The 17,430-nt window shown below is 51.4% G+C and overlaps 7 protein-coding genes across 7 annotated transcripts; 5 read left to right on the top strand and 2 right to left on the bottom strand.

Moving 5' to 3' along the window:
- The first annotated feature begins 5 nt into the window (after window positions 1–5).
- Window positions 6–1,352, top strand: fip1 (cleavage polyadenylation factor subunit FIP1). Its single transcript, XM_073725105.1, has 3 exons — window positions 6–343; window positions 395–447; window positions 499–1,352. Exons 1-3 carry the CDS (start codon window positions 188–190, stop codon window positions 1,268–1,270), a joined length of 981 nt encoding a protein of 326 aa, XP_073581703.1. The 5' UTR covers window positions 6–187; the 3' UTR covers window positions 1,271–1,352.
- Window positions 1,353–1,802: 450 nt separating this feature from the next.
- Window positions 1,803–2,427, top strand: BDW74DRAFT_180267 (GroES family chaperonin; the record flags this gene model as incomplete). Its single annotated transcript, XM_073729699.1, has 4 exons — window positions 1,803–1,853; window positions 1,952–2,176; window positions 2,289–2,347; window positions 2,403–2,427. The coding sequence occupies 4 exons, from the start codon at window positions 1,803–1,805 to the stop codon at window positions 2,425–2,427; spliced, it is 360 nt and encodes a 119-aa protein (XP_073581702.1).
- Window positions 2,428–2,818: 391 nt separating this feature from the next.
- BDW74DRAFT_180266 (uncharacterized protein) lies at window positions 2,819–5,213 on the bottom strand (the record flags this gene model as incomplete). Its single annotated transcript, XM_073729698.1, has 2 exons — window positions 2,819–4,549; window positions 4,605–5,213. 2 exons carry the CDS (start codon window positions 5,211–5,213, stop codon window positions 2,819–2,821), a joined length of 2,340 nt encoding a protein of 779 aa, XP_073581701.1.
- Window positions 5,214–5,272: 59 nt separating this feature from the next.
- BDW74DRAFT_157211 (nucleoporin FG repeat-containing protein) lies at window positions 5,273–7,306 on the bottom strand. The gene is made up of 3 exons (XM_073725104.1): window positions 7,052–7,306; window positions 6,596–6,991; window positions 5,273–6,538 (listed from the first exon to the last, which is right to left on the bottom strand). The coding sequence occupies exons 1-3, from the start codon at window positions 7,120–7,122 to the stop codon at window positions 5,611–5,613; spliced, it is 1,395 nt and encodes a 464-aa protein (XP_073581700.1). The 5' UTR covers window positions 7,123–7,306; the 3' UTR covers window positions 5,273–5,610.
- Window positions 7,307–7,829: 523 nt separating this feature from the next.
- On the top strand, window positions 7,830–9,412 carry BDW74DRAFT_169229 (uncharacterized protein; the record flags this gene model as incomplete). The annotated part of the gene is made up of 4 exons (XM_073726961.1): window positions 7,830–8,005; window positions 8,174–8,236; window positions 8,302–9,170; window positions 9,222–9,412. 4 exons carry the CDS (start codon window positions 7,830–7,832, stop codon window positions 9,410–9,412), a joined length of 1,299 nt encoding a protein of 432 aa, XP_073581699.1.
- An 885-nt stretch (window positions 9,413–10,297) lies between these two features.
- On the top strand, window positions 10,298–13,522 carry BDW74DRAFT_157205 (uncharacterized protein; the record flags this gene model as incomplete). Its single annotated transcript, XM_073725103.1, has 2 exons — window positions 10,298–11,616; window positions 11,671–13,522. Coding segments are annotated over exons 1-2 (2,498 nt in total), but the record flags the coding sequence as incomplete, so codon positions are not given.
- A 2,015-nt stretch (window positions 13,523–15,537) lies between these two features.
- Window positions 15,538–17,222, top strand: BDW74DRAFT_157204 (putative mitochondrial carrier protein). The gene is made up of 2 exons (XM_073725102.1): window positions 15,538–15,739; window positions 15,819–17,222. The coding sequence occupies exons 1-2, from the start codon at window positions 15,716–15,718 to the stop codon at window positions 17,172–17,174; spliced, it is 1,380 nt and encodes a 459-aa protein (XP_073581697.1). The 5' UTR covers window positions 15,538–15,715; the 3' UTR covers window positions 17,175–17,222.
- The last annotated feature ends 208 nt before the right edge of the window (window positions 17,223–17,430 follow it).

Raw genomic sequence — 17,430 nt, 5'->3', positions numbered from 1 at the left:
CTGTTCCAGATTATATTGCAGTTTTGCCATTTTACGTCTGCTGCGGCCATCTTATCCCGCCAAGCAGCGACTGGAGGAAGAAACAAACAAGACAAACTTGATATCGTCTCCGCAGAATCGGTGGAACAGGGAGCAGAGCTTCGACATCTTCAACTCTCACGAGAAGCTCACTATCTACCATTCCAAAATGTCTCACATCATGGATGACGACGATGATGATCTTTACGACCCTGCTGATGCGGTCCCTGTCACCCAACCTAAGGACCCCCGAAGACCCCCGGCGGACACTCCGATGACCGACGATGCGGAGGAAGAGGAGGAGGTAGAGGAGGAAGATGACGATGTACAACGGGCTTCCAGCGCGTCGCGGTACAATTCGCTAACTGGTACTTAGGACGACTTCAATATTATTACAGAGGCTCCTCCAGATGCGCCGCCTCCAGAAGCGTGAGCTCTTAGGTTTCTATCGTCTCCGAAAGCCTTTGCTAAGTCGCACAGTTCACATCCTCGCCATGCTAGCTTACGAACCGACCCTCAACGCCCTACATCCGTCGACCCCTCCTCCATTCCGAAATCGCAGACGCCCACCTCAACGCCCAAAGCTGACGCAGCGGTCCCAGTGCCTGCGGGTACAAGACCCGTATCGCAAAAGCCGGGATCCGCATACCCCCCCATCCACGCGTCAACGATCGATGTTAATGCAAACCCAGTTCATCCTGCTACTGACAAGCCGATCTTATTGACGGATATGGATGTTGATTTCCCCGACGATGATAAACCGTGGAGGCGGCCCGGGACGGATCTGACGGACTATTTCAACTATGGATTCGACGAGTTTACGTGGGCAAGCTATGTCCTGAAGCAACAAGAGTTACGGAAGGAAGTCGGAGACCAGAAGAGGCAACTGGATGATATGCAGAATTTCCTGACCATGGGACTGCCCCCAATGCCCGGCGCTCAACCGGGAGCCGGGCCAGCTGCAGGTAGTGCACCACCTCCGATGCCAGGAATGCCGGGAATCCCAGATATGAACCCGGACATGATGCAGGGAATGTTGGCCTCGATGATGTCCCAAGGATTGGATCCCTCTTCTATGGATCCCATGGCGTTCATGCAACACGCCCAGGCAATGATGGGTGGGCAATCCGGCGCAGGCGGCGGGCAGCAGGGCCAAGGAGGATTTGGTGGCCAAGGTGGTCAAGGTCAGATGGGCTATGGAACTGCTGGAGGTGGCTATGGTGGAGGCCGCGGCCGAGGAAGGAGATGGTAATGCAACCGTGGCATGAAATATATTTCTTCGGTCATGAATCTGTAATACTTATAAAACAAGAATATACCACCTTGTGAGTGAGCCTTCTCAGTTTCTGTTGCACAATTAGCAGTTAGTAGATGCTGTGCTTTCGGCGGTAAGGAGCTGTCGCAGCTGCTGGAAGCTCTTGAAGACGGCAAGGTCGCCCGTTGAGATGTTTAGATAGCTGAATCAAGATAAGCCAAAGCGGTACCTATCATCACAAGAAGTCAGAAAGGCCTGAAAGCTTCGCTGATGCGATTGAACTTGATCATGGCCGTGGTCCAGAGATGGGAGCTCCCAATACCCTCGGCAGTCGTGGAGAAGCTGGAGGTCTTGGCATTCTGGAAATTTCTCGCGAGTCCAGATCGGATCTTCTTCCCCAGCTCGCCGGCCTTGCGCTTTTCTTCTTCTTTGCTTCCACGTCCCAATCATCCTATCCATCCACGCCTGCTCCCGCTCGTCTCTTACGCCCTTTTCTGTGTCTTAACACTTTCCACCACATATCCTCACAATGGTACGTCATTACATCAATCTCCGAGATGCCAGCGAGTCTCCGTCAAAAGTTTTCCATCGCGAGCCCCTACGGAAGCCAAGCTTCGGCATCGAAATCGGGATCTCACCATTGATTATCATGTTTGCTAACATGATTGCGCTTTTTAGTCTCTCCTCCGCAACGTCAAGAACCTTGCCCCTCTCCTGGACCGCGTCCTCGTCCAGCGTGTCAAGCCCGAGGCCAAGACCGCCTCCGGTATCTTCCTCCCTGAGAGCAGCGTCAAGGAGCAGAACGAGGCCAAGGTCCTCGCTGTCGGCCCCGGTGCCGTTGACCGCAACGGCCAGCGCATCCCCATGGGAGTCACCGCTGGTGACCGTGTCCTGATCCCCCAGGTATGTTCCGACTCTCTGTTACATGGCATACGGATGAGCTCGGATTCGCGATGAATACGCTCTTCCTTACTTCTGTTGAAGGTATAATGCGCTAACGGCTCTTTTGCTGCAGTTCGGTGGCAGCCCCATTAAAATTGGTGAGGACGAGTACCACCTCTTCCGGGACTCTGAGTACGTCTTCCGTTCTTCCCGTCATAGTTGAAATAACTCTAACCATGATAAACAGGATCCTTGCCAAGATCAACGAATAAGCAGACTATGAATCGGAAATGACTCTTGGTCTTCATTCGTTTCGTTTCACTCGGACCGAAACGTTCGAGTTCCTGTATTATACCTTTTGAAAATCATGATCTCAATGTTCGCAACCCCCTATAAATCCTAAGAAAGGAGCCTGAATGATGTCTGGGAGGCCTTTATGTTCTCCTCATATCCTTGGGATATTGTTTCTTCTTGCATTTATTGCCGAAAGCGTGAAATGATTGTTTTGCATACCACTTGATGTACTCTAAACTAAACTCAGCTCTCATCATGCCCTACTCGCGGACGTGACGAGCATAAATAATAAACTCCTCTCTGACAAGCCATGTCTTTGAAGCTGTGCACAGCCCGGCCTGGATCAACAAGCCATCCGCCTTGACCTACTCACCGAACTCCATCCCCGAAGTTCAACGTCCAAGCGCACTGCCAGTCCATCTCAATCAACGCTTCAACCCTCTTCAAAACCTTGTCACCCAGCAGTTCACCAAAGAGCGCTTCCCGCTCCACAACCGACATCTCCACGAATCTAGAAAGCCCCGAACCGCCTCCATACTCCCTCCTCAAAACCGCCAACACAACCTGCACCGCATACGGATTCAACCCCGTCCTCCTCAAGAAAACCTCCCAGACACTTTCCTGCGCGTCTCCCAACAACTCCACCAGCTGCGGTTTCGGATTAACAGGCGTAAATGCAATCCGATACTGCGTTTGCGTCTGGACCCTAGCCGGCGGAAGCTGACAGATATGTTTATGCGCGAGAGCGAGTACCCACGCTGATATCGACTCAGGCACAGAGGGAACAAGCAGCGGAACCACGCAGCCGAACTCAGCAAGTGAAGCGCAGAACGCCGATAACAACGTCAGAGAGGTATTCAGCGCTTTATCGACCGTGAGCTGTGGGTTCGAGACATGGGCCTTCGAGCGCTTCGATTGGTCCTGGTTATGTGCTATAAAGACGTAGAGCTGTGCGTAGCGGGGGGCAAGGCGGAATATCGACTCGCGGAGAGGCGAGTTGATGTTTTTGGCTAGCGATGAGCTGGTGCCGCAGGTGGGTTTGTGCCCTGGGAGGTAGAGTTGCATTGTTGCTTGAGAGGTTGTGAGGAGGATGCCGGTTTGCGGGGAGAGGATGATGTCTGCTTCGGGTGGGAGCTGTGCTGTGGGCTTCGGTTGCGGTTTTGGTCGGCGGGTTGGTGAGGTGTCAGTGTGGTAGTCTCTGTAAATAAGTTTGGGTGGGTGTGCTATGCCTTCGAGGCTTTGGATGAGTTTGAGATGGGACTTGAGGAGCGCGGTTGAGATAAAGAGGACTAGGCCTTCGTGATTCCCCGGGACTCGTGGTACTTGGGTAACGGGAAATGAAGGCGTGCGGGTAGATTTGTTCGTGGGTACATCTGGCTTCGGGTTTGGCGCTTGTGGTTTTGGGATAGAAGGCTTGCTGGAGGTGCTTTGGTTCTGGTCCTGGACTTCTTTGCTTGGGAAGTAGGGACTCTCCGCGGCGATCTGTTTTCTCGTGCTTTTCCCTCTGGTCTCCATGAATGAGGCTAGTGAGCCTAGGGTTATGCGCGGCGGCTGTCCACCGCGGCATTGTTGACTCGATTCAACTTCGTTTTGGGCATGGTTACTCCCATGCAAGCGCTGCGGCAGAGGCTTCTGCTTTGATCTTTTCCGGGGTGGTTCTTTGGTTACCGCAGTAATTGCTCTTTTTTGTGGTGCGTCCGAATCTGGTAGAACGTCCTCATTGTCGACAGTCGAATTAGAGGCTCCTGTCCCATCTAACACCTTGCCAGTGTCAACTACCTTCGCAGATGATGGAGTTCCCTCAACCGGCGTATCGGGGTCTGATCCTAGCTTATCTCGGGTAGGGCTGGCCCTTTCCGGTGAAACAATGCGCTCGTACTGAGACTCTCGTCGATGGCCGAAGGGAATCGGTGTCCCTTCAACTGCGTCATCTGATCCTGGCTTTCCATAGGTCTTTGTCCGACAATAAAGATCGAACTCTATCGAAGCTGCGGACACAGGGCTCGGCAGCATACTGTCTTCGAAAGCAGGCGTTGGACTCGGGGGGAAGTGGTCGGCGTCCAATGGAAGGACATCGGGTTCTGGCTCGACAGTAATATTCTGGGAAACGACATGTTAGCCAGTCGTTTTGATATGGTAGAAAGAAAAGAAGTACCTCCAGCAGCGTCCCCAAAACATCTTCGAGCTCCGTCACCGACGGCCCGGCGTTGCTCCTGACGGTCTGTATAAGCGAAAGCGACTGCTTCGAACACCTGACTCTATCATTCTTCTTGACATCATCAAGCAAGCGAGACCAATTCCTTCGAAATCGATCAAGTGGACTCGGACCACGGTCTTTGAGTATCTCATGGGAACCATTTGGCAAGTCGGTCTCGCCCACGACGTACCGCAATGGTTTCCTCGACAGCTTCACATTGGTCTCCCGCTGTAGACTAAAGATAGGCGATTCGACCGTAGCATCATAGCGATGGAAATCCGGCAGGATGTCATCCCACTTAATGACGATGCTCGCCTGAGCTTCCCGGACCAGCGTCGTCAGGAACCGCGCGCTTCCTTTCGAGACCCGTATCTTCTCTCCACGGGTACATTCGTTGAGAGAGAGACGAGCCGTCTGAAAGCGACCGCTGTACCCAGAAAGATTGCGAGGCAATAAATCGTCTAGACCGTGTCCAAAAGTGTCGTCGATGTGTGTTAGCGGGTCAATGGCCGTGTAGTCGCTCGCGATCCTGTGAAAACGAGCGTAGTCGAGCGACGAAGGGTCCATTGGCGAGATAATTCAACGGGCATAAGAAGTCCGGTCATCTAGTAGTAATATTAGTTAGAGAGGAATTTGTTCAAATGGCAAGTTCTAGCGGTGATGTTAAAAAGTAGGAATATATTTTGCGGTTAGAAAGCGTTGACCGCGGGCAGTGAGACACACTCAGCTTCACCCCCAATGGCACGGAAAAATATGGAAACGGCGAATCGTGTCAGTATAGAATTTCGGATCACGAGGAAGGAAAGCAAGGTATATTCTCCTGATTACTCTATTGAAATTAACGCCGTATCCATAGTCAAAATGAGACGCATAAGTATGGCTTTGCGCTCCTTGACCTCATGATCCAGTTCATATACCGTCATAAAATACAGAGAGAAGTAAATGGAACGTGTCCTAGACAGAATTATGCCTGTCTCAGACCAGATGGTGCGCCGAGCACGACTTCCTGCGCCTGCTCCGAGACCGCACCCAAGCGACTGGCAACACCCAAGATACCCGTCTCGACATCACCTAGAACAGCAGCAAGGTCATTTAGGACCGTCCTTGGAGCACCGTTTCCAGCACTATCGCGGTTTCGGGCAGTTGTGAACTCATGGATTTGGCGTTCCAGAGTAGATTCGACCCCGTGAAGGTGGTCCTCGATCTCCTTCAGGTTCCGGGTATAGCGCTCGAGGACCTCGCCCATCTCGTCAGACCGCTTGGTGAAATACTCCACCAGGTTCACTGGCACTCCGTTGATGCTGCTCGTAGATGGGTCACCTTCAACATCATCCGGTAGCGCCAGAGTGTTCTTCCGCGTCGATCGCATCGATTTAGCTTCCGAAACCTTGTGGTCTTGAGCGGACCACCATCCGGAGCCCCCTGTTGACTGGTATTGCATCGGAAGTTTGAGGGTATCGATCGAACGGAAGGCGACCTCCGCCTCTGCTGCGTCTCGAGACACGAGGCTTCGTAGCTGGTCAATATCGGTGGCGTCGTTCTCCAAAGCGTGCTGCATTGTTTCCAGCTTGCCCTGGACATACTCTACGTCGTTCGGTATAGTACTGCCTTGAGACGAAACCAGAGGCAGGATACTTGCGACCTCATTGCACATTTTGATTTGGGTAAGGATAAACGTATCGAAAAATTCGAGATCTGATTTGACCTCATCCGCGCAGCTTTCGTACTTTGTGGTTGGTAGAATGTTGGTAAGGTCGACCTTGGCGCCCTGGATTACTGTGCTAGCACCAGCCGCTGGCGCCTGTTGTGTGGGTTGCTGCGTAGTAGTATTCTGCGTTCCAAAGAGGGACAGTGTAGGCTTTTGCGCTTGACCAGCGTTTGTATTCGTGCCACTAACGTACATGTTAGCACCAACTCGCCACGTACGTAACTGGCTCAAGGGTTCTTACAAGATACTAGTACCGGTTGTAGTCGAGCCTAGACTAAACGCGGGCTTTGACTCGGTCTGAGTAGTGGTTGCCGGTGCCATGTTCCCAAAAAGGCCCCCAGTATTGCTCGTTTGCGTTGTGGTATTGTTCGCGCCAGCAGTGCCCGAGAACAGACCGCCGGATTGTGGTTGCGTGGTGGCTGTGGTGTTGCCGAACATTCCGGTCCCCGACGTGTTGTTTTGCTGACCACCCAGCCCTGAAAACAAGCTTGAGCCAGAGTTTTGCGTCTGTTGTGTATTTCCAGTCCCAGTATTTCCGAATAGGCCACCAGCCGGCTTCGATTGTGTTGCGGCGGTCCCGAATAGACCTCCAGAAGCGCCCGTCGAGGCCGGTGTAGTCGCGGAGGTATTTCCACCACTATGCGAGAGAGCAGCAGCATAAGCAAGGCATAAATCAAGCGGCCATGGATATACTCACAAGAGAGAGTTGGCGGAGTTTGTGTTGATGGAGAGCCCTGTTGAGGGAGCTGCGGGTTTTGAGGAAAACATTCTGAAAGAAAGCAAGGACCAACAGATCCGGGATGTACGGTAGCTTGGCCTTGAATCAAGACAAAGACACTGTCCACCTGCAATTAGCTTAATGCGATGTCCTTCCGAAGACTGAATCCGTCGAGACAGAAGCTTGGGTCGTTATTGATGATGCTGAAAAACATAAAATTGACCGCAGTCCACCCCCGACTCCACCCAGCTTGACCCCGGCTTAGCTCGCTATTTGTCCGCCCGGCCCCGGCGCTGAGCCACAGCAGTCCGCACCGCCACGGATCAAACAGCGTTGCCGGTATCGAATCCAACGTCAACCCAAGCGTCAGCTGCTGCCAAAGACTATATATACCCCAGCTTACTCCAGCCTGGGTTCCCTTGTCAACCCCTCTGGGCACCCAGGATCGCTGATCGTATTACTCGCTGTCTCCCTTGGGGCGCTGCTGACATGAGCTGCTGACCATGGACCACCTCCGAGCCCTAGCTTCCCAGTAGACGCCCTCTTGTCTGAACAATCCACGGTCAAGGCAGGCCTGTACAGGCGCTGAGACACCTGACATACACAGTACAAGTCAGCACCCAAAATCGGCCCCATTGTGCGTACGGTAGAGGAAGCCACATTTCTCATTGCCTTACCTCCAGTAGTTTGGAACAAAGCCAGGCTCTAGGTGCACCTTGTTCACCCCAGAGCTGGTCAACCTGCAGCACGGAGCAACATGCACAACCCACTGGCGACTATGGAGCCCATTTGCCTTGCTTCCACTGAGACTCCATTCAAGCAGTCACCTCTCTCACACCAGCATTCTGCCAGTAAGCAACCGGAGATTAGTGGGTTGGACAAACAAAAGCAAGACTTAGGTGTCTCAAGTGAGTACTTCAAGAGTGCTCAATGGTGAGTTTGACCTGAAACTGGCCCAACGAAGGCCTGCTCACATTTCTGCTTACCTTTCATGCCTCTCACCTGCCTGCACTGAAAATTTTCATACCACGACATCATGTCCAAACTCAAACCCCAAACAACCCACAGACACAAACTGACTTTTCTTCCGTGTTGCTACAGGTCCCCTGATGGCACAACCATCTTGACAGACTCCTCCGACCATCACCTCAGAACCTACATCGTGTCAGTGCACCTTTCTATTCCCTGAAACATCTCCGAGAACTGAAAGAACCTAACAAACCTCACAGCCCCCAGGATCTTCTCGAAGAAAGACAGTCTCCCCATTGTCTTTCTCCTTACTCCGTTCTGCCATCTGGGGAGCCAACTTATGCATCTGCTTTCTACCCCTTCTTCTCACTTCAAGAGCCGTCGTCTGCCTTGCTCCTCTCCTCTGTCAGAGACCATCCCATTCGATTGGCTTCTGCTCTGGCGCCGACACTGCTGGCAAGCTATTCTCTTGTTAACCCAATGACCGAAGCATTCATAACACCTCATTGCATCCTTTACCCTCCTGCCTTGGGCGGAACCCGCTTCATTACTGGATCAGATAGCCTCATATGTCTCTTTGATGTTTCTCGACCGGGGAATGAGGGCCCTGTTACTTGGATGCCCACAATACCAAGCAAGCGGAAGCAGATGGTAGGCGGAGGCATTGGAATGAAAGGCATAGTCTCTGCATTGGCGCTAAGTCCGAACGAGGGCGGCATCCTGGCTGCCGGTACGTTCTCGCGGAACATTGGACTTTATGATTCAAATGGCACAGGGCAATCTCTCGGGACCTTCAGTATCTCGAAGACTGAAGCCGATCGCCACATCGGCGGAGGCGGCGTTACTCAACTTCTCTGGAGCCCTTGCGGACGATATCTATATATCGCCGAACGTAAGAGCGACGGTGTTCTGATCTATGATATCAGAGTTACCGGGCAACTTCTCGGATGGCTCCGGGGGCGCAACGCCTTCACAAATCAAAGGATGAAAATTGACTTGGTTGCAACCGGGGACGGCCGCGGCCATGAGATCTGGGCTGGCGGCACGGATGGCGTGGTGCGATCTTGGAGAGACCCGGTACATACTGTTGGGGCGCAAGATCCGACCTGGGAATGGAAGGTTCATGCTGGTAAGTTTGTTTCTGGCCAAGTCAAACGACAGATACTAAAAAGAGATATAGACTCACTTAGCAGCACTGTCATGCATCCGATGGGCAATGTCATGGCCACAACGTCCGGCCAAAAGAGCCCGAAAGAATATTTCGATGGTATAAGAGGTTTATCCTCGACTTCAAATACTGAAAGCTCGTTGGATGTGTGGCTTCTTCCTGGTGTATCTGGACCATGGGCACGATCGTCCTCCCCGCCATAATTGAACGTGCGGCTTCTTTTGGTGATCTGGGCCACGGACAAATCCTTGTCTCCGGCACAGAGATCTCTCTTTTGCAAGTAGCATGGAAGGGCTCAGCACTAAGGGCAACTGGATATAGCGACTTCCTGCTAAGACTAGTGTGGACGGGCGATGATAGGATGTGTTATACTCCAACGGGTACCTCGAGATATGGATTCACGGTGTCAACCTTCGGCCATGGCTTACGCTTGCGCAAGAAACTAAGGAATTGGAATTCATGGAGCGACGCTACATATCTAGATACCATTCGGGCGCCGCGAAAGACTCGAGCCCACATGGTCACGGCTCGAGGTTGAAGCCGACGATATCGACATGTTTCCTCGTTACTAAACAGAGCCCCAGGCTGCTATTACTACTTGGAAGTTCTATTGCCTAGGCTGGGCTGACTCAACAATGGGATTGTGCAGAAAATGCCGCATTTCTTTATTGGCGATCGACGGTTGCTATTGTGTTGCCCCTTCGAGGCAGCTCGGTATTGTCCCTGGCCATTTCACCCAACGTGCCTAGGTGAATGATAACTCCCAAACTCCCGAACCCCCATCTCAACATATTGCCGCTCTCATATTCACTTCTGGCCTGCCATCCCCAAGTGCCTCACTCCCGAACATCTCCATTCCTCGTCACCGCCGAGCCAGCGCCTGTTGAGCAGAACTCCTGGGGAACATTTACCCTCAATTCACTGACGGCTCCGCTTCTTGACTCCAGGTCTTCATGGAAGTCACTATAAGGTGTTTCTTCTACTCCCTCAAAACCTCCTCCATCTCTTCTCCATCTTCACTCCGAGCCTCACTCTTCATCCTTCGTTTCCAATTCACCCAATCCTCTGGAATATTATCTTTCTGATCGTGTTCATCCACTTATCCATCCTTCTATCATCGTGCTATCAAGTTACAGTCAAGCTTTGAGCAAAGTCTGTGCATCGCGTGCTAGAGTTCTTCAATCAAGGTCTCTTCAGCATCGCAGCCATGGACTTTGATGCCAAACAGCAAGGTCGGCGCGACACGTCCCCCTTCACCGAGAAGAATGATCTCGACTTTGGGCTCTACGACGCAATCTTCGGACCATCCGATAGGCCTGAGAGTGTGCTATCGATAGACAGCGTTCTCAATGACCCGAAATCCAACGAAGCGTCTCATCTCAACGGATATAGACCGTCAGAAAGCGGACTTATGCACGGCTCTCAGGCTTCCAGCTCCACCATCGGCCAAACTCCTGTTTATTCGTTTGCTCGCGGGGATCTTTTCGACCCGTCGGCTCTACATCACAGCCAGTCTCAAAATATCAACCTGGCCGCCGCCAACCCGAATTCATCCCCAGCACGAGCGACACCAGGCCACACCCACGGTACAGTCCCCACCCCGGTTGGGGATGTGGCCACTGGCACCCAGGAACCTACTGAGTATCCTTCCGCCTCTACGCTCCAGTCCTACAGTGAAACTGATCTAGAAGACGGGTTGAAGTGCAACTTTTGTTTCAATGACTGGCGGAGAAGGGAGCATCGTAAAGCTAATCAGATCGGCCGGCCTCTAGATTTCAAGGGGCGCTCGCTTCCGGAGATTCATGCTTTTGCCAGGACTCTGCCGCACTTTCATGACTATGTTCGGAAAAACCATAAAGAACACCACCGAGGACCTCTTGAACAATTGGGACGAGTCGTATCTATCAAGCGGTTACCCGTTGCGCCCTTGGTCGACGAGGAAGAGAGAGATGATAATGTGGGCGGTTCCTGGGTAGATGGATCCAATGCAGGCGGCTACGAGCCAAGTGGCTTTACTGCAGAGTGCGACGAGGAGGAAAATGTCAACTTTGATGGTTTTCCCAATGACGACGAGCAAGGACAGGGAGTTTCCAGCCTTCACTACGGCTCTTACGAAGAAGCATTTGATACAGCCCTTGTGCAACCGGGTAGATCCGCGAACATACTTTCTTTCAAGTCACTCGAGGCTGCTAGAAAGGCATTGAGGCCCGATAACATTCGCGTCGCGCCTGATCCAACCATTCCCAAAACCCAGGAGCAGAAGCAGGCCCTTGTTCGGGCTCTATATTCCTATGTAATTTCTGTGAAAAATGCACAAGACAACCAAAAGGCCATTGATAATTTTACCAAGAGTCTTACAACAAAACGTCGCAGACAAGAGCTTGAGCTGATGTGTTGGGAAATTCTGGTAAGTTTTCCTTCTGGAATCTTCAACAAGTGCTGTACTTACACAGTGCCATAGGAGAGATCAATCGAACGCGCGAAAATGGGAGCTCTTGGCCTCAACCAAACAGACAAACAGTTCAACGGATGCTTCAAGGAACGATTGACGGGGATCATGCAGGCCTTCGACAAGAAAAAGACGATTTGCCAAAGCACATGTAAGACGGGTTACAGGCAACAGCTCATCGACAATCCTTTCGATAAGATGAAAGGCAACCACACGAATAAAGTCAACAATAATAGGAAGAAAGACAAAATCAAGGCTGGCAACGAGGTTCTGAAAGCGCAAGCACAGTCATCAGATGCACCCGCCTCAGACGCAGGGGACAGGACTCAATCGGAGGAGAACCAAACTTTGCAGCAAAATCGAACGCGCATGCGGACACCGCGAGGACAGAATAATTCTAGAACGGAGGAACAAGTTCCAGCGCAGTTGCAGAACGTCAACGCACCTGACCACCACCCTTCGCCCCTGCTAGAAACCCCGAATATTGACGGAGATGCTGACGATCAGCAAGGCGTGCTGAACCACGAAGGGCATCAAACTTCTGCAGCCGGCTCCCCTTCGCAAAACCAATCACAGAATTCCCCGCAACGTGCTACCTTCGCAAACTCCGACAATTTTGGACAACAAGCACAATCCGAAGAATTCCTTGACATCTCCGATAATATGATAGACGATTTCTTTGGACTTACCGGTCCGTACCCGTACGAAGTGCCGAGGAACGGGGATTATCAACCTTTCGCACCCGGCCCTTCCATGCCTAGTCAGCTACCGTATTCACATGCTCCAATTACAAACAACAATACTCTCCCGCAGCAAATGTCTGATCATAATTCGGGAGGGCAGAACGTTCACGCCGCCAATTCCGTACATGGCTCGATGAACCAGGGCTACACTTCTAACACGAACGTGCATGCCAATGCTGGCCAAAAAGGTTCCCACGGGCTTCCGATGGATCTCGAAACCGGTGTCCGATTTGGTGCAATGCTGGGTTCCGCTAACCCTCTGTTTCAGAATGATTCGGAGCCTGATCTAGCTACTCGTCCCAACGAAAACATCTTAGCCCAGCAACTTAATAGGGTCGCCACTCCTCCCAAAACTAGTCAACTTTTCAATGCTCGCCCATACACTCCAATTCGAAGACCCCGAGACGATAGTCGAGCTTACAGCGCTGATCAAGCTTCGCAGAATGGCACCAATACCCGTACCTCGAGGAAGCGTTCTCGCGCGGACAACGAGGATGCACTTGTTTCCACCTCTTCGCAAGCCCCGAAACGTCGGCGTAACTTGCCCCTTGCCACGAACCACGATGACTGACTGACGTCGAGCCCCAGTAAGAGCACCAGGAAGAATGCAGAGCTTCCTCCTTTAAAATACAAAACGGAACAAAACCCACACACAAAAAAGAGGAAAATCACAAAAAAAAAAAGAAATCCCTCAAGTCACCAACCGCCTCTTGATCCCCTTTCAGCGACATGACGACACCCTAGCTTCGGCATTTCATTTACGCGATATTCTCGTTTAAGCGCAGGAGTTAAAGGCAATCATGGGAAGATGCCTAGGGCGCAATTCTTATATTACGGGGAAATGGTGTTCTTGGTTTTCCTCTCTCGTCTCGTTTTACCATGATTTTTGCTTATGAGTTTCGCATTTCTTTTATCAAATCTGTTTCACTCATACACCGACGTCCTGTATCCATACCTCCGTCGCACCCGGGATTCTTGGATTTCTCAGGGCCCGTTCATTCTTCTAACAACTGCCATTGCTACATAGAGATGCCATGCTTGGTGAGAAGCTGGCTCTCATAGATGTCTATACAGGCTTCTTGGAGGAGACCGGGTAGAAATAGACAATGACTACATTGGCAAAACTGCAAGTTCCTTTCTTAGTATACTCGTAGTTCTAAGGAAACGTAGTTGGTAGTTGGTACTGGCACTGACGAGGCTTCGAGGCGACACTGGAGTAGACTCGCAGAGACTACTAGTGAACAATGGGTTAGTGGAACTAGCAAACTTAAACCCCAAAGACCTCCAAGATACACCTCCTAGACCATGGTTCCCATCAATGAAAATGCGTCAGTCTCGTCTTCAAAGGGCTGTGTTCAACCGCCAATCAAGCTGAGGGCGAACCTGAACAGGCTGTTTATTGGCTCTGCGGATACAAGGATTTGGATCCAAAAAAGATTGAAGCAGCATCTACGTACTTACTGGCTCGGAAGAAACTTAGACTGGGCATGGTTCGGAAACGCGGCCCTTCGTCGACTATTTAAATGAGTCAATGTTCCCGACTTCCCGAAGTCGCCTTCCCTCTTTCTCCTCTCTCATCTTCCCAACGACAGAAACGACAACCGATCCACTACATGACTCCCTACCCATCTTTGCACCATGATATCCAAGCGTGTGTGCGGTCGCCCTGACGGCGATATCTCCCTGGATGGCAGCTAGTGGAGCTTGAGGTCAGTCATGGCGTCCTTGACTTTCAGGTATCGATTGTCGGTAAGTACTGGCCTGAATTCAACCCTCCACTAAGCATATCATACCTCGATGATGAATTCAAAGAGCTAAGTGTCTTGTTTCGGCGCACTGAAAGGCAAGGATTCCAATGTCAGCAAAGCTGAACATCATCACAGTATCGTTTTATCAATGACCGAAGTCTCAGATCGTAACAAGGTAACTGGAATCACTTGCCTTGATGATGCTGCCTAGACAATAACAAGCCTTGGAGTCTGAGAGGTCATTCTCATTCCAACTCATCCTATCAAGAGACACAGGCTTGATCTCTGCTAACGAGGCTCATGCGCAACTCGAACTAGAAGAAACAGATAACGACGTGAGATGGATGGGGTAAAGGTTTGCAGATTGTATATTGCTCTTCAGAACGATGAGGAAGGGGAACACGAAGTGGTCAAGGTAAACAAGGGAGATAAACACGTGTAAGTAGCTTCCTTCCTTTTAATGTTCAATTATTCTGGAAATAACCACCTAGGCTAGGTAGACATAGGGCCTCCTTCCTGTCTTCTTCTGAATGTCATCAAGGTAGGGCGAAATGGCAACTGCAACCTTTGACTAGGGTTCGGACGCGACCGACTATTACTATGCCCTTGAGCCATCAAGGTGTCTTACGAGTCCCTCTCTAATCCACCGTATTACCATAGCCCGCACGATGGCCGAGCAATTAACCTGCGAGGCGAGTCGCAGTCTCCAGCACCGACGGAGACAAAGCCACAGAGCGAGAGAAGAGCGGCTGCCGCCCAGCAGGGAAGCTCAATTTCGAATGAGAACCCGTGTCACCTGGCCGGTGAGGAGGACTGTTTTGGGCTTAGGATGCTTTCTCAAACTCTTTACAGGGTTTCTATCTTCTTCTGACAATATGTAGTTCAGTGTCCAGACTGCGGAGTCCGTTTCTTTCCCGACACTGCTTAGGGGTAATTCGTAGTGCTGTAGCTGTTTCTTTTAACTTTTATGACGGTTCTCTCGGTGCTTGCTACATTCTATCTGCCTGAATATAACGGCTCAAGGTGGTTGCCTAGGAACTCGGGTTATGCTTGCTCCATAACTGTGTATGTCTAATGAAGAATGTACAAAGTGTTGCTATTTCCATGCTCAGAGTACATCTCTGCACATCACTATCTTGCACGCCACATACGTTTTCAGCCTATTAGCAGCATGAATCTCTGAAAGCTCAAGCTCCTCCTGCATGCTTCCAGCAACTCGACCTCCTCGCCGTCGCCGTCTCTTCTGGAACGTGCGACAGCTAAGCTATATTTAAGCAAGTAAATGTAGTTTAAATAACTAAATGGGTAATCTCGATGCGATTGAGGCACCCATCAAGTCCGACAGGTTGAAGAATGAGGGCTAGAAAATCACATGCTCTGCCGATAAGCTTGAGTGTCACGGGCCCCAAATGACGTTATTTCCCCGACCGGCACCCCTCGTCGAATCGTCCCATCCCCGGATTCAAGGCCGGCGGGTTCTCCCGGGAACATTTTTCTCTTCTTTCATTTTGAATCCAGATTGAAACCGTTGAGTTCGTCCAAAAAGCATTTCGTTCGTCGGGCAAGATGGCTGAAGACGACTATGAGCTGGTATGGCTGCCCCGAGGTCCACTCCACTGCTCCCGAAGCTTATCTTGGCTAACTTTCTGCGACTTTGAACGCGATTTAGGACTCTTACCAGCTGTACCTTCGGTATGAAGAAAGCCCACCGAAAGAAAACTGGAAAAGTGCCGCGCTTCGAGGACCGGCGTTGCCGACGATAGGAAATGCTGTTGCTGGTGCCGTTGGCGCTGCGGCGTCGAATCTCGCGACTTATCCGTTGAGCCTTATCATTGCGAGATTGCAGACCCAGAAGCGACGAGGACGAAAAGCGAGCGATGGCGAGAAAGCAGACGAGGAAGAAGAGTATGCGGGGATCTTGGATGCGGCGCGGAAAATATACGCGAAGGGAGGAATTAGTGGTCTTTATTCAGGCCTTGCGCAGGATACGGTCAAAAGCGTGCTTGATGCATTCTTGTTCTTCTTAGCGTACGAGTTCTTTAGGCAACGGAGGATTGCGGCGAGATCTGGTTCGCGGCGGAGGTCCAAGCATACGGTTTTGCCTGTCCTTGATGAATTGGCCATTGGTGTATTGGCTGGGGCTTTCTCGAAGCTTTTCACGACGCCACTGTCGAATATTGTTGCGAGGAAGCAGACATCGGGGACGTCGGCAAGTTCATCGGAGATTGCGTCGAAGATTCGGTCGGAAAAGGGGATTGGAGGTTTCTGGTCAGGGTACTCGGCTGCTCTCATTCTCACGCTGAACCCGTCCATCACGTTCCTTCTTAACGGAGTTCTCAAGTCGATTCTTCGTCGAAATAAGGGTCAACCATCGGCTGTAGTGACCTTCTTGTTAGCAGCGCTCAGCAAGTCTGCAGCGTCCTCGATTACATACCCCTTCTCGATGGCCAAGACTCGCTCTCAGGTATCCAACTCCGGTTCGAGTTCTGGCAACGATGGAACGAAGGATAGCAAAGACGATTCCGATGGGCTCTTCTTCGTACCGTCAATAATATCTAACGTCATCACCATAGCTCGAACTGAGGGAGTATCAGAGCTGTACGCCGGCCTCCGCGGGGAGGTTCTGAAAGGCTTCTTCTCTCATGGTTTCACCATGCTTGCGAAAGATGCAGTTTATGCTGGAATAGTACGCGCGTATTACCTTATTCTCATTCTCAGCAAGCGCTATCCTAGCCCGGAGGAGTTGCTCGAGAGAGCTCGAGAACGGGCTGAGGAGTATGCCGAGGCCGCTCGAGAAGGTGCCAAAGATCTCGCAGAAAAGGCAAAAAGCGGGACAGAAGAGATTCTGGAGAGCCACACTGGAAGCGCAACAGTGGACATGACGTCCAATGCGACCCCGGTTGATGTTGATGCATTGGGATCGAATGAGACGGCGGAGATGGTCGGAGACTATGTCGAGGACGAGGCCAGGGAGTGGAAGAGTCTGTATCACTGGTTCTGGGAGAAGGAGAAGCTCAAATCATGAATGCTTTTCAGCTGGTAGGGTAGTTGTTTGTAAGTTGAGTGATGTAGCAAGCCATTGATTTCGTCACTCTTGTTTTGCCTGTTCCTTTAACCACACTAGACTCCATCTCCGCACTAGGTGGTTATTGAAACAGGCGCTCTGAGCTATGCACTGCTTATGCGAGTTGTGCAAGTAATGATCTGCGCCCTACGGAGCCACATGCGGCGGTGGTGGAACCGATCTGGCCGATCCGGTGGGACTTCGTTTCAGCCCACCA

This window comes from Aspergillus multicolor (assembly GCF_047715735.1).
Source record: "Aspergillus multicolor strain CBS 133.54 unplaced genomic scaffold BDW74scaffold_21, whole genome shotgun sequence".
Lineage (NCBI taxonomy): Eukaryota > Fungi > Ascomycota > Eurotiomycetes > Eurotiales > Aspergillaceae > Aspergillus > Aspergillus multicolor.
This window is presented reverse-complemented; position numbering and strand designations above follow the sequence as displayed.